The sequence below is a fragment of the Phacochoerus africanus genome, chromosome 6, assembly GCF_016906955.1.
Source record: "Phacochoerus africanus isolate WHEZ1 chromosome 6, ROS_Pafr_v1, whole genome shotgun sequence".
Lineage (NCBI taxonomy): Eukaryota > Metazoa > Chordata > Mammalia > Artiodactyla > Suidae > Phacochoerus > Phacochoerus africanus.
Genome location: NC_062549.1, coordinates 107,154,474 through 107,169,905, shown reverse-complemented (window position 1 = coordinate 107,169,905; position 15,432 = coordinate 107,154,474). Strand labels below are relative to the sequence as shown.

The 15,432-nt window shown below is 40.3% G+C and overlaps 2 protein-coding genes across 4 annotated transcripts in view; both read right to left on the bottom strand.

Annotated features, from left to right (window-relative positions):
• The window catches only part of RSBN1 (round spermatid basic protein 1), a 49,072-nt gene extending 47,470 nt beyond the window's left edge, over positions 1-1,602 (bottom strand). The window contains exon 1 of the mRNA XM_047784974.1: positions 439-1,602. Within this exon, the coding sequence (XP_047640930.1) occupies positions 439-1,123 (685 nt within the window). The 5' untranslated portion in view covers positions 1,124-1,602. The remainder of the gene's footprint in view (positions 1-438) is intronic.
• Positions 1,603-2,083: 481 nt separating this feature from the next.
• PTPN22 (protein tyrosine phosphatase non-receptor type 22) overlaps positions 2,084-15,432 on the bottom strand; it is a 65,172-nt gene continuing 51,823 nt past the window's right edge. For all 3 annotated transcript variants that reach the window (XM_047784971.1, XM_047784972.1, XM_047784973.1), the window contains exons 19-21: positions 13,651-13,681; positions 8,656-8,733; positions 2,084-3,193 (exon numbers count right to left, since the gene is read on the bottom strand). In XM_047784971.1, coding sequence (XP_047640927.1) covers positions 3,129-3,193; positions 8,656-8,733; positions 13,651-13,681 — 174 coding nt within the window. In that variant the 3' untranslated portion in view covers positions 2,084-3,128. The remainder of the gene's footprint in view (positions 3,194-8,655; positions 8,734-13,650; positions 13,682-15,432) is intronic.

Genomic DNA, 15,432 nt, shown 5'->3' with positions numbered 1-15,432 from the left:
CCAAACCACACTCGTAAATATTTTGGAGCAGAAGAGAGCGAATATTAAAGCTTCCCATCAAGGAAAACGGGAAAAAAGGATTTCAGCGACAAACCTTTACTTTAGACAGGCAGTTTTTAATAACCCACCTACTAATCCCACGCCAAGGACCGCGCGGCGCGGAAAGCCTGGCGAATTTGAAAACAAACGTTGGTAAGGGCTCGGGAGGGGACAAGGGGGTTACTAACTGACAGCTCGGCCTCGAAACGAGGAGCCCCAAGTAGGTCAGACTATGTCAACGGTTTGAAATCCAGGGTCCACCCCAGCAGGCTCAAGGGAGTAGAGCAGCAGGAGGTAAGCAGGGGGGTGGCGTCTTTCAGGGCTAAAGGGGCGGGATATCGCAACAGAGAGAGGAGACCTAGATGGAACTCAAGCTCGGGGCACATCGCCCGCTCTCACCTCTCTTGGGGGCCTTGATTAGAGGCACCCCTCCAGTCCTCTCGCCGTTTTCCTGCTTGTCCTTGTGCTTGAGCTCTCCCGGAACGCAGGAGCTGGGATCACCATCAGAGCCGCGGTGGTGATGGTGCTTGTGCCGCTCCTTGTGGCCCTTATGCTTGGGCCCGGCCGCGCTCACCGTCAGCGGCGAGAAGGTGAAGAGGGCCGAGGTGCCCGGAGCGGGGAGCGGGGCAGCGACAGCGGGCCCGGCGGGTGCCAGCGAAGGTGGCGGTGGAGGCGGCAGGAGCAGAGGCTCAACAGGGCCTGGGACAGTTGGGGCGGCATTCGTTGGCGGCAGCGGCCCGGGATGTTGGCGGCTGCGACGGCGCCGGTGAGGGGGAGCGAGAGGGGGGTCCTGGCTCGGCCGCCCCCGCTTCTCCTGAGACCCCCCACTGCTCGCTCGACGTTGCCGCTTCACTCCCCGTGGCGAGACCCCAGCATGGGGCTTCTCCTTCCCCTCTTTGTCCGGCTCCTCCTGCGCCGCCACCGCCCGTACTACGCGCACTGCTCCGACCTGCGCAGCCATTTCACCCACAAACACACATTTAAATGGCCCGACCGCCCCCCCGTCCGCGTACCGCGCAGGCGCCGCCCGCGCACGGCCCGCTGGGCATTGGAGTCTCTCCCCCACCCTCCACTTCTCGGCCATTCTTCGTCCGGAGCTGAACAAGCCGGAAGCGGCACTTCCCAGCTCTTCTCCGCAGGCCCCGCCGACCCAGCTCTATTGTAAAGCACCCTGGGCCGCGCAGAGCCTCACGGGAGCGGTAGTTCCCCCGCGCCCCCTCCGCGTCGCTGGCTCGGCAAGCGGAGGAGCAGAAAGAGAGCGTGCGCCGAGTCACGCTTCGGGATGCGACGCAACCGCCGCTGGGCGGAGAGTTGCCGCCAACCGCCTTAACGGCCGAAACAATGTTAATGGCTTTCCGAGTCTGTCGGCGCGTTCCCATTATCGTCTCCGTTTGCCCCTTCGTCGTTTAACACAGAGGAGGTGTCTCCATAGTTACTTTTAAATTTCCTCTTCCTTCCATAACCTTTGTGAGGTAAAAGAATCTCCGGCCTTTACCCTTGCACAATCGTTGAGATGCGGAGGAAAGGGGCACTTAGTAATGTGTTCTGAGGGCGATTTTGCTTTGAAATAGAGCGGAACTGCAAATCAGACATTTTTGAACCTCTTCCTAGCCACCGATTGCTATGGTTACAAGTAGAGGCGCGACGAGGCAGGTGCAAGAACTGCTTGAGAGACTGATCAGCGCCGCCCCAGCTCGCGGTCGAGCCCCATCCCAGCTAGTGCTTGGAAGGGTCGAGTCGCTCTCTACAGTTAAGAAAAAATTCTAGATGGAAAAGCGTGTTTAGGAATTTGAGGTTTTTTCAAATCGTTTAAGGTTGCATAAACTTGAGAAGTGTGCCTCCCAGAGAACACTCCAGAAATCGTCACTGCTCCCCAAGGTTTCTGGACAGAAATTTATTTACAATTTCGCCATCGCGTTAGGATTTTTATCTCCTTGATAAAGATATTCGGAAGTAATAGATTACAATAAAGTATTCAGATAAAATCACTGTGGTTTGGTACCTCTAGTGCCTCAAGAAGGATTCAACTCAACGAACACTAAAGTTAGTTTAAAAACAGAAGTTTATTGAGCACCTGTTGTATACATTACACAACAGGTAATATTTCATCCATTGTGTGCCTTCATTGGGATTGCTAATGAAAAATATTGAAGAACAAATACTGTCTTAAGTATTTGATTTTTAGAAAGTTTATAAAAATTTTAAATGAAATCGTTGAGGGGAATTCAGCGGAATGCTTCATTATTACCTGCTAATTTATTTGTTACATAAAATTAGATAAACTTTCTTAACACAGAGCCATATTCACATAGAAAAAAAAATTTAACTAGTAGTACCTCTGATGAGCTGAATATAAATTGTCCAAGTTTATATAGGACTTTTGAGATGAAAAAAAATTGCTATCAAAAGATAGCTACTTTGTTGATTATTCTTCTAGATTTAGTAATTGAATAATTTCACCTAAAACTCATCAGAAATGTAACTGAACTCTTGTTATTTGGTGTATCCACATAAAAGATTGATTACTGGCATTACATACATATTTTATTCTCTTAAATATAACTTCTTTTCTTACTACTCTTATTTCCCACAACATTTAGAAAGATGTATACTCCATTTAGGCAAAAATAACTCCCAGAGAATAGTCGTTGTCACAAGCAGTAATTTTGTACTGTAACCACAAGGTAAGACTTTTCAAAATGCTATTTATAGTCATTTCTGGCAGTATCCGACATTTAATTGAGATCCAATTCTTACAAGTCTTTTAGAGTTTCTATTTAGGTAGAAAAGTAAAGTAAAATAAAATAACTTCCAAAAATGGAAAATAAGTCCATTCTAAAACTTTCTTATACAGCATTCTTTATACATAGCTCAAGTGACAAACTCTTATTTGCACGTTCCCAACCCAATGTAAATGAGATGAAAATGTAAAACTTCTGGCACTTATTTGCATATTGCTTTTCTTTTAAAAACTAACACATTCCATATCTTCATTGTTGGTATTATGAATATAGATCATTTATTTTAGCTAGCAGTATTCTAGTAGTTTTATTTGCAGATTCAGTTCCAGTCTATATTCCAAAGTTGTGTTAAAGATTCCAAGTTGATGGTGGTTTCCTTGGTCCTTTGGGTTTTGAAAAACGATTTGCAAAACCTGGGAACAAAAACAAAATTGAATGAAAAAAGATTTCTTATATAGAATTATCACTTGGATTTTAGAGTGTATTATACATGCAAATACATGGAGTTTTTTCCAAAAGTTTAGACGCATCTTTGATTAAGTTAGTAATAGATTGTAAAGGCATTCTAATAGGTTAATATTTAAATGATAACAATACTAATAACATTTTAAAATTGTAGAACACTTACAAATTTAATAATGGTAATAGATGAAAGGACCCTGGTTATAATAGCCTTTGCTAATTCAGCATGTAATAGGCTTTTTTCCCAAATTTGTTGACATATTATTGACATATGTATGTTCACACGTGACATATATAAGTTTAAGGTGCTACATGTATGTATTGCAAAATGATTACCCCATTAAGGTTAGTTAACACCTCCATCCCCTCACATAATTGCCGTTTAGTGTGTGAGGTGATTACATTTAAGATTCTTCTTTTAACAGCTTTCAAGTATATAATACAGAACTGTTAATTACGTTACCATGCTGTACATTACATCTTCAGAACTTATTCTTCTTATATCTGGAAGTTTGTACCCCTTGACCAACATTTCCCCATTTCCCCCACCTCCCAGCCCCTGGCAACCACCACTGTATTTCTGTGAGCTCAGCTTGTTTAGATTCCACATATAAGTGAGAACATAAAGTATTTGTCTTTCTGTCTGATTTATTTCACTTAGAGTAAGTAATGCCCCCACGGTCCATCCATGTTGTCACAAAAGAAAGACAGGACTTCCTTCTTTTTTGTGAATGAATATATGTGTATATACCTTCATATATAATATTCAAATATTCATATATGTATATATAGAGTCAGCCCTCCCTATCATCAGATTATGCATCTACAATTTCCACATCTGCATATTCCACCAACAGTGGATCAAAAACATTCAAAAAATCCTTCCATAAAGTCTCAAAAGCAAAATTTGAATTTACCACACATCAGCAAATAATTTACATAGCATTTCCATTGTATGGAGTATTATAAGTAATCTAGAGATGATTGAGAGTAATCAGGAAGATGTAGGTAGGTTATATGCAAATACTAAATAAAACATTTTATATAAAGGACTTCAGTATCCTTGTATTTTAGTATCCATGGGAGGGCCTGGAACCAAGTTCCTGTGGGACAGGGGTGACCATAGGAGGATTTTCCACTGCAGTGAAGGGGGTCAGTACCCCTAACCCAGGTGTTGTTCAAGAGTCAACTGTATACATACATCTCTCTCATATCTTCTCTAGCCATTCATCTATCAGTGGACACATAGGTTATTTCCGTGAATTGGCTATTGTAGATAAAGCCAGAATACGGAGTTCTCTTCATGGCTCAGCAGTTCCTGAATCCAACTAGGATCCATGAGGATGGGGGTTCAATCCCTGGTCTCCCTCAGTGGGTTAAGGATCCAGTGTTGCTGTAAGCTGTGGTGTAGGTCGCAGACACTCCTCGGATCCTGCGTTGTTGTGGCTGTGGTGTAGGCCGGTGGCTACAGCTCTAATTCGACCCCTAGCCTGAGAACTTTCATATGCCAAGGGTGCAGCCCTAAAAAGAAAAAAAAAAAAAAAAGCTGCAATGAATGGGAGGTACAAATATTTGTTCTGAGATAATTTCATTTCCTTCAGATATATATATTCAAGAGTGGGATTTTTAGATCATATAATAGTTCTATCTTTAATATTTTGAGGCACTTCCATACCGTTCTCCGTAGCGACTGCCCCAATTTACATTTCCACTACACAAGGGCTCCCTTTCTCCATAGGCTCACCAACGCTTGTCTCTTGTCTTTTTGATAATGGCCATTCTAACATTTGATATGCTATATCATTGTGGTTTTCGGTTTGCATTTCCCTTATGATTACTGACATTAAGCATCTTTTCATGTGCCTGTTGAGCATTTATATGTCTTTTCTGGAAAAATTTCTATCCAATTCCCTCACCCATTTTTTAATCTGTTTTGTTTTGTTTTTGTTTTGTTTTGTTTGTTGTTGTTGTTGTTTTAGTAATATCCTTTATCTGCATCTTTTCATCCACCACTCATTCATAAAACAAACAAAAAAAACCCAGGAAATTTAAATTTCAGAAAAATAAGCACTATTGCTTTAGAAAATTATTGTATTAAATCCAGTTCTACTTCGACCCAGAAAGCCCTCAATTTACTCAGAGATTATATTTGAAAATAAAGAAATAATCCTGAAAACCTAAGTAGTTAATTCTTTTTATTTATCTCTCCCCTCAAATACTCCCCTCCAACCTCCTCACCCACAGAACACACATAGAAGGAGAATCAGGCAATTTTGCATAACCAATGAAGGCTATTTTTGGGTAACTTCAGAATATATGCAGGTTGGTGACATAGGTTCTTTATCACGTTAGCAACATATAACTTTGCTTTTATTTGGTGGAGATATATTTTCAAGGTATTCTTGCATTCAGCAACTTTAAGGGCTCAGATTGAGCAATGAAAGAATCAAAATACAAAGGGAAAACAAAACTCAAAGGTAATTTCATCATCTTATAAAATTGTGGGAATTTAATACCTTATAGAAGTGATGAAAACGACCAGATATTTGTTAAAGCTTCTAGCTCAACGCCTGGCACATAGTAAACTACTCAAGTGTTGCTTAAATCTAAACCACAAAACTATATCAGAACTGGAAGAAAAAGAGATAAGGGAAGAAGAAAAGAGGATAAAACCCAGAAACCCACTAAAATTTAATTTATTAATGGTGATGGTAAAAAAAAAATTGTGGGGGGGGGGAACACAGCCTAATTCATGCACATTTTACTCTTCAGAGTGGTAAGTAAAATAGAAGGAAAAATATTCCAGGTTAAATTGTTTCACACAATAGTTACAAAATCATCCATTAGTCCAGATAGTTTGAATTAACCCAAATAGACTGAGAATAGAAGTAAGAACATAACATGCAAGTACTAAGTATCTGAAATTTGAGGAATACCTATATTGCCCCTTTTTCTTTTTTCTTTTCTTTTTTTTTTTTTTTGTTGTCTCTTTGTCTTTGTTAGGGCCGCCGCACCCTCCACATATGGAGGTTCCCAGGCTAGGGGTCTAATCGCAGCTACAGATGCCGGCCTACACCACAGTCACAGCAACTCGGGATCTGATCCTCGCCTCGTCTGTGACCTAAACCACAGCTCACGACAACACCAGATCCTTAACCCACTGAGTGAGACCAGGGATGCAACACACATCCAACAACCTGGATCCTAGTCAGGTTGGTTAAGCGCTGAGCCACGAAGGGAACTCCAAGTGCTGTTTTTCATGTAGGTAAAATATTCAACTTTGAAGAAACAGCATGGAGGCACCTGTATATTTTATCCTCAGATCATAGGTCATTGTAAAGTTAGATGGGCCATGAGTTTACTCAAATGTTATTTCTCATTGAGAGAAAAGAAGGAAGCAAGAAACATTTGTGTTCCAGAGTTTGGTGCTTTTCTCATAGGTTAAATAATATTTCATTTGAATTTTTTTTTTTTTTTTGCTTTTTAGAGCCACACCTGGGGCATGTGGAGGTTCCCAGGCCAGGGGTCCAAATGGAGCTACAGCTGCTGGCCTACACCACAGCCACAGCAACACAGGATCCGAACCGCATCTGCAACCTCCACCATAGCTCCTGGCAACGCCGAATCCCCAACTCACTGAGCGAGGCCAGGGTTCAAACCCACAACCTCATGGTTCCTAGTCAGATTCACTTCTGCTGTACCAAGACGGGAACTCCTGAATTTTCTAACTAAATGATTTCATAAGAAGAATACCTTGTTTCTAATTATAGCCTTTTAAACTTTAGAGTTAATGTAATCCAAATAAAAATTTTAAAGCCCAAGAAATAGATCCAGAGATTCTAGTTAAATATTTTGCCATAGTAAGATTGGGACCATAACACCAGGTACAGCGGAAATTGCTATCTGTCCACCAAAATTTTTCCTTGCTTCTTCTTCAGGAATAGAATAGTATATGGGAAACTGTATGCCCAGCATTATTTCATTTCCCAGTGTCTTTTACAATTTAGATATAGCACACGTATAAGCTCTCTTCAAGGGAAAGGAATGAGCCAGTGTAATGTTGCCTCTTTCAGGGCAGTCAGTGCCTTTAGATCAGAAGAGGAGGCCACACCTCTTCCACATTTCTCTCTCCTCTTCTTGTCACCTGCAATTTGAATGTGGCAGCAACAATTTTGATTATTCAGATAAGGACGATACCATAGAGCAGCAGTTCCCAGGGACCCCTGGGGATTCCCCAGACCTCTTCAGGGGGATCTGGCTTTTGATTAGTAATCATTTTTAGTAGTAATAGCCTACATTATTTACTGTACTTCTTACAAAAAGTTATAGTATACATATTATTGCTTTAGATAGTGTCATGAATTTGGCATATAGAATAATAGAATGTTTGGAGTTCCCGTCGTGGCTCAGTGGTTAACGAATCCGACTAGGAACCATGAGGTTGTGGGTTCAATCCCTGGCCTTGCTCAGTGGGTTAGGGATCTGGCGTTGCCGTGAGCTGTGGTGTAGGTTGCAGACTCGGCTCGGATCCTGCGTTGCTGTGGCTCTGATGTAGGCCGGCGGCTATAGCTCCGACTCGACCCCTAGCCTGGGAACCTCCGTGTGCCGTGGGAGCAGCCCAAGAAATGGCAAAAAGATGAAAAAAAAAAGAACAATAGAATGTTTAATATAAAATTATCATTTCAATGTATAGCTTATACTTAGGAGCAATTGGGCAAACATTCCTTTAAACGGTCAGAATTGGGCTTCAGCTACCATTGAATGAATTATACAGGATAGCAATACTGCTCTTCTTTTCATCACACTTGTACATTTTTTTTATTACTGTTGAAGTATTGTAACATTTCATTCGGCTTTCACATTCATTTACTACCTGCCAATGTGATCATTTGGTTACCTAGCTTTATTTTCCACATATGCTATGTAATTCAGGCCTATGTAAGGTGTAAGAGGTGGCTGAGGTCAAAAATAAAAATATGGAGTTCCCATCATGGCTCAGCAATTAACAAACCCGACTAGCATCCATGAGGATTCGGGTTCAATCCCTGCCCTTGCTCAGTGGGTTAAGGATCCGACATTGCCGTGAGCTGTGGTATAGGTCGCAGACACAGCTCGGATCCAGCGATGCTGTGCTTGTGGCATAGGCCAGCAGCTTCAGCTCTGATTCAACTCCTAGCCTGAGAACCTCCATATGCCACGGGTTTGGCTCTAAAAATGTAGATAGATAGATAGATAGATAGATAGATAGATAGATAGATAGATAGATGGATGGATGTAAATGGCATGGAAAATAATATAAATATAAGGACTTATACATGCAAACTTAAATCATTTAAAGTTGTATATTTTATACTATACATGAATAATTAAGATAAACATTTTTTAAAACTCTGCTGGGAGGTAACACACATACCAAAATTCAGAAAGGAACTGGAGTTATTTGACGGAACAGGGTCTGCAGGCTTGTTTGGTGGGGAAGAATTACAGACATCTAGAAGTCAAAAGAAAAAAATGTAAGGGAAAGAGTAAAGACTAACTCAGACTACATAACTGTTTAGATTAAACATTTTCTCCAAATTAATTAGTACTTCCATATAAACACATCACTATCAAATGTAACAAAATACAGATGCTTACAAATGGGGTGATACTATAATTTTCTCATTTTTGTGTGCATATTTTTTAAAAAGATTTATTTTCTTTGCAAACATTGTTTGTGTAGTAAACCCAACACTAAAGAAAATCACCAAAGAACTCAGTAAGATCCATTTTATTGTGAATCAACTTTTTCTGGGATTCTCATTTTGGCTTTCAACTTCATCTTTCTTTGCACTCTGACCATTCTTAGTACACTTTTTAATCTTTTACTTTTTTATTAAAGTACAGTTGATTTACAATGTTGTGCCAGCATTCTTTGCACACTTTTAAATCATTTGTTCTTCACATTAGTTCATCCATGACAAGCCTGTGATTTTTTTCAACCATCTTCCATTCCTGGAATATCTTTTTTCACTTCCCAGCCTACTCTTTTTTTTTTCATTATAGATGATGCTACTTAGGCCCAGAATCTCCCCAAATCCTTGTTATGTTGCCTTGTTTTTGTATTTTAGCTACATATAGGTAAACTTAAAAACATATTTCTCAGGAGTTCCTGTTGTGACTCAGCAGTAGCAAACCCGACTAGTATCCATGAGGTTGCAGGTTTAATCCCTGGCCTCACTCAGTGGGTTAAGGATCAGCATTGTCACAAGCTGTGGTGTAGGTCACAGATTCAGCTTGGATCTGGTGTTGTTGTGGCTGTGGTGTAGGCCAGCAGCTGCAGCTCTGATTTGACCCCTAGCCTGGGAACTTCCACATGCCATAGGCACCGCCCTGAAAAGACTATATATATATACATTATATATATAGTACATATATATGTATGTAGTTCTATTCCCAGCACCTTAATATATTCATGCATCAGTTTCTGCCCAATTTTGAAAACAATCCAGTGAAACATGATCCATATTTTGCACAAGCACTGTGTAGTCGGAAAAAAAAAAAAGATAATTTCAGGTTTGTATAAACTTTCTAAGAAACAGTACATAATTAGGGAGAAATGATTAAATATTCACATTTTTTTTTGGTTCATTCACAGAATGTAGTGTAAGGACTGCATATGTGTTTTGTGCACCAATACCCAATACTAAGATTCTAGAAACATCGCCCCATTCTCAGAGCTACTTGAGTATGAGTCACTAGAGTAGACCATGCATTTCAATCAGATTCAATTAAAATATGTATTTTATTGAAAACCTACTATGTGTCAAGCATTGGCCCAGGCACTGACAATAGGGACATAATAAGTAGGTGAAGGTGAGAAAGTTGGGGGATAGCAGTCATCGCTAAAGTGCGTATGAGCTGAGAACTATATACATCCTTCAGGAAGAAAGCAATTGTTCCAAAAGAGAATATTGGTTTTTTACAACTGGAGACTAAGATTTCGCATATACATTCAGTGAACTATTATTCTGAATATTTGGGTTGTCATCAATATTTTTATGCTGCCTACTCAGCATTAATTCCTTCTTCTGATAAAAGAACTTGAATTGGGAGCTCCTGTCGTGGCTCAGTGGTTAACGAGTCTGACTAGCATCCATAAGGATATGGGTTTGATCCCTAGCCTTGCTCAGTGGGTTAAGGATCCGGTGTTGCCATGAACTATGGTATAGGTCACAGATGCAGCTCGGATCCTGCATTGCTGTGGCTGCGGCGTAGGCCGGCAGCTACCGCTCTGATTTGACCCCTAGCCTGGGAACCTCTGTATGCCATGAGTGTGGCCCTAAAAAGCAAAAACAAAACAAACCAAACAAACAAACAAACAAAAAACTTGGAGTTTCCTTTAAGAAATCACCCCTCTCCAGTTTTCAGCTTTCATACTTAGGGTGAAGCTGATTCCACCCTTAGGTCAAGGAACTGACCAGTGACTGGAGCTGTCAGTTGGTACTTTGCCATGGTCACACCAGTTATTTAGGCCTGACCTCATTCCTTATTGGTCAATGTCCACATGTAACAATTGTTAAAAATAAGGTGTAACACTGTCCTCTTCATCAGAGCATTGACTACTCTGGCAATAATTGGTTTAGGGGTTTAGCCAAAACAGTCAGGCCCAATCAACACGAGGCATCAGGCTGTTGCTTGAGCAACCAGGAAAGAGCTCATTTTTTTTTTTTCATCATAAGCTTAAAATTACATGATAACATCCTGCCTATGACTGAGCTAACACGGAGTGAAACAACATTGGGAGATACATAATGAGAGATTAGGCCCTAATTACATCGTCTGAACTCTTGGTCACAGGCCAGCAAATTTTTCTGCTTACACTAGTTTAAGTTGGGCTTTCTGTCACTTGGCATTGAAGGATTTCTCAGCAATTAAAGTTTCCCACTAAAAATAGGCATCAGGCATGATAGTTGACAGCTTCAACCAGCAGCCAGAAGGATCTTTTCAAAAAACAGATCCCGTAACATCTCACGCCCATAAGGCTCTAACTACCTCTCCCTCATCTCTCTCATCTTTCAGACACAGCTTACCCCTTTCTCCCCTTAGTACCCTGCAGCTATGACTTCCTTTGAGTTCCAACAACACACCAAATTCACACTATTCTTTTTTTTTTTTTGTCTTTTTTGTTGTTGTGGTTGTTGTTGTTGTTGCTATTTCTTGGGCCGCTCCCGCGGCATATGGAGGTTCCCAGGCTAGGGGTCGAATCGGAGCTGCAGCCACCGGCCTACGCCAGAGCCACAGCAACGCGGGATCCGAGCTGCGTCTGCAACCTACACCACAGCTCACGGCAACGCCAGATCGTTAACCCACTGAGCAAGGCCGGGGACCGAACCCACAACCTCATGGTTCCTAGTCGGATTCGTTAACCACTGCGCCACCACGGGAACTCCCAAATTCACACTATTCTGTTCACCATCAGGTACCCAGTGCCTTGCATAATGTCTGGCACATAGTAGGCACTCAACAAATATTCAGCACATAAGTGAAAGAAAGAAAGAGGCAGACATCAGGTTTGGATGCTAACTTAAAACAACGAGTGAAGAATCCTAATTTTGTTCAAAGTAGGACTGATAAGAGATCCAGGCTAAAGGGACAATATATAGAATTTAGGAGTCCGGGACCTTCTAGAAGGGAAAGAGAACACACATGCAAGCAAAGGCAGATAAGTATAAAACTTCAGGATCAGCTTTAGAGGCTGGATTTTGTTCTTCATTTAAGCACCAAAGACCAGAGGATGAAGGCAGCTGAGAAACAGAAATTAGCCTAAATCTACAGAATGACCTGGGAGCTCTTACTAGAAATAAGGCTAGAGTCTCAAAGATTCAGACTCGAATCTATGTCAACCTAAATTTACCTGAAATTTCTGTATCTTTGGTATCCCCGAGACAAGATTGGAGCTACAGAAAGAAAGTTTTTTATTTTGTTTTCTGCTTTTTTTAGAGAACTAAAACTAGGTATTTCATAAACTAAGCTGATAAAAATCAGTCTCTGGCTGGCTAGTCACAGTCACTCATTTCTTTGCTTTTAGCTGTTTTATTTCTTATGTTTTGTACTATGATTTCCTCTTGAAATGTTTAAATTCGCTTTTGAGTGACTTTAGAGGAAAGAGTGTATTTTCCAATCATGCTTTAGCCCACTGTAGGTGAGAAATCAGTTCACTTTAGAGATCAAGTGCAGTGGCAATGAAAGTGGACTAGCACAAGTTTATGGATAGGGAGATAGAGTGAAAACTCAAAAGAAAAGCATACGATTCAATTGTAATCCTATAAACCTTCTTACTTAGATAGTATTGTAAATCAAGTTTTCTCAGCGCTCTTTCTCCCTCCCTACAATACCAGGAGAATACCAAGTATCTATTTGGTCCTTGATGATTAACCCAGGAGCTCAAGTTTATAAAAAATATATCACCATGTTTTATATTGTGTAATTGTAAATAGGATTTCTGAGATAATCAGTTTCCCACAGTTTCAGGAGTTGAGTTTTGTTTTCTGTGCAATATAGGAAAAACAGTAAGCAACAGACTTTTATTGCTAATAATACTTGGTAAAAATGGAAATGTGTCAATATTTGGCTTATTTCATTAAACCAACACATTGGTTTCACAATATGCTTCGCCGTGACTACTTTCAAAGAAAATACATCTGAGGTTAGGCTGCTGGGAATTTTAAATAATACACTTGTATGACAGCATCTTAGAATGGGTAGGAAGTGCCACATATCATGTGATTATTCCTGTCTATCAAACAAACTTTCCTTCCCCTTACTCCCTACTGAATATTAGCATTGTGGAGCCTAGCACAGTGTAAAGCTTGGGGGTGACTGTTCTGATACATAGGACCCTAGTGAGGCTCTGTTTAGAAATGAGAGTGTTAATTTTTTTCAGAGTGGTTATATAAGGAAAAATTACATAATTGTGGAAGTGGCGTGGTATTTTCTTTTTAGGGCCGCACCTGCAGCATATGGAAGTTCCCAGACTAAGGGTTTAATTGGAGCCGCAGCTGCCAGTCTGTGCCAGAGCCACAGCAATGACAGATCTGAGCTGCATCTGCAACCTACACCACAGCTCATGGCAATGCCAGATCCTTAACCCACCGAGCAAGGCCAGGGATCGAACTCATATCCTCATGGATACTAGTCAGAATCATTTCCGCTAAGCCACAATGGGAACCCTTATATTCTAAAAACAAGTGAAAAAGGAGTTCCCTGATGGCTCAGCAGGTTAAGGATCTGGCATTGTCACTGCTGCGGCTTGGGTTACTGCTGTGGCATGGGTTCAATCCCTGGCCCGGGACTTCTGCATGCCAGAGGTGCCACCAAAAACAAACAAACCAACAAAAACAAGTGAAAATAAGTAAAAGAAACTTACTCTTTTTCATGTTTCGCAAAATTTTCAAACTCTACAAAAACGAAGAAAAGGAATAAGTTAGTTTTTTTCCCTGTGAAATCCAAACTAATCAACTCGAGATATGGACTTCAGTCAAAAGGATTCCTTGCTTTCAAAATGACTATCCAAATGCACAAAATTATTCTTCTATCTTTCCATTCGAATTTTTTCAATTCAGTGCAAAGTCTCCACTTGACTTCATCTTGCTATTTTCCCCACCCATATCAGAATCATACTGTGTATTTAGAAATAGTGCTATGTTGTCTCAGGGGGAAAGATGGAGTTCCTATGTCTCTTCTTTATGAGGAACCATTCCAGGGCCCACAAGGGTTCCTGAAGATAGCTATGATACAGTGCCGTTCCTATGTTAGCCAAAAAAATTTGCCGGTCATTTTCTGTACTCAGTTTCCTGAGGTTCACGCCTCCTGTGAACCACGTTACTCTCTGCTCCCTCCTTTCAGCAAACCCAGGTCTTCTGCCTCCTTTAGGATAGAGGCGCTAACTTAGCTCTTCCAGGAACCTGCCCAGATTGATCCTTTTCTTCACATTTCCTCAGGATGTACATTTTCAATGGGTTTCATGGTAATTTTATTTTTTATAATTTTCATGTTGTTTCTCATACAGGTGTTCTAGTCGAAGAAATTAACTGTACTCTTTTCAAGGGCATGTCTATGTCCTTTATGACATTTCTGTTTTCCTAACTACTTAACAGAAAGGTGATTTTCTATATAATAGATACTTCATAAATTATTTTTTTGAAATATTTTATTTAGATTTTTAAATATAGATTATTTATCATTCAGAATATCCTAGTAAAAATGTTCCCATCCTTGTTCTCCATCTATCTAGTTTCTAACCCTCCCCCTGCAGGTAACCATTGTCCTTAGTTTTTTATGTATCTTTCCAGAGTTACTCAGGAATATATAATATAATATAGGTCCTAGTTTTACCCTTTTAAACAAAAGTTAAGAAAATATATAAAAACATATTGAGAGAGTCCTCATTCTTTTTTTAGCCGTATACAATTCCACTGTTTCATACGCCATGATTTATGGTTTATTTAATCTGTTCCAATTGTCTGCCCTTATAAATGAAGACTTAACAAATAACCAAGTATATGTTGCTGTAAGCAAGTGTATTTGTAGGATAAACTCCTAGAAGTGGAATTGTCAGGTCCAAAGATATTTGCATTTGTAATTTTGATGATATTGCTAACTTGTCCTCTGTGGAAGTTAAACTACTTGACGTTCCCACCAACAGTGCAAGAGTGTGCTTATTTTCCCATCGCCTGCATAAGAGAGAGTGGTCAGAGTGGAACATGCCATTCTGAAACATGAAAAACAGTGTGTCACTGGGGTTTTAATTTGTATGTCTCTTACTCTGGTGGGGCTCAACACATCAAAGGTTTAAAGGGCAGATCATGAACGTTTACTTATCTTTGAACTATCAGATCCTGTATTTTTGCTCGCTTTTCTTTTAAGATTATTATTTTCTATGAATTTCTAAGAGCTCTTTATATATTAAAGAAATATGAAGTATTAAAGAAATAAAGGAGTTTCCACTGTGGTACAACAGGTTAAGGATCCAGCATTGCCACAGCTATGGTATAGGTAGCTGTGTGGCTTGGATTTGATCCCTAGCCCTGAAACTTCCATATGCCATAGGTGTGGGCCAAAAAAAAAAAAAAAAAAGAAAGAAATATAGTCCTTTGACTGTGATGCCAATGTAGATTTCTTTTTTTCCCAATTTGTTTTTTATCTTTTG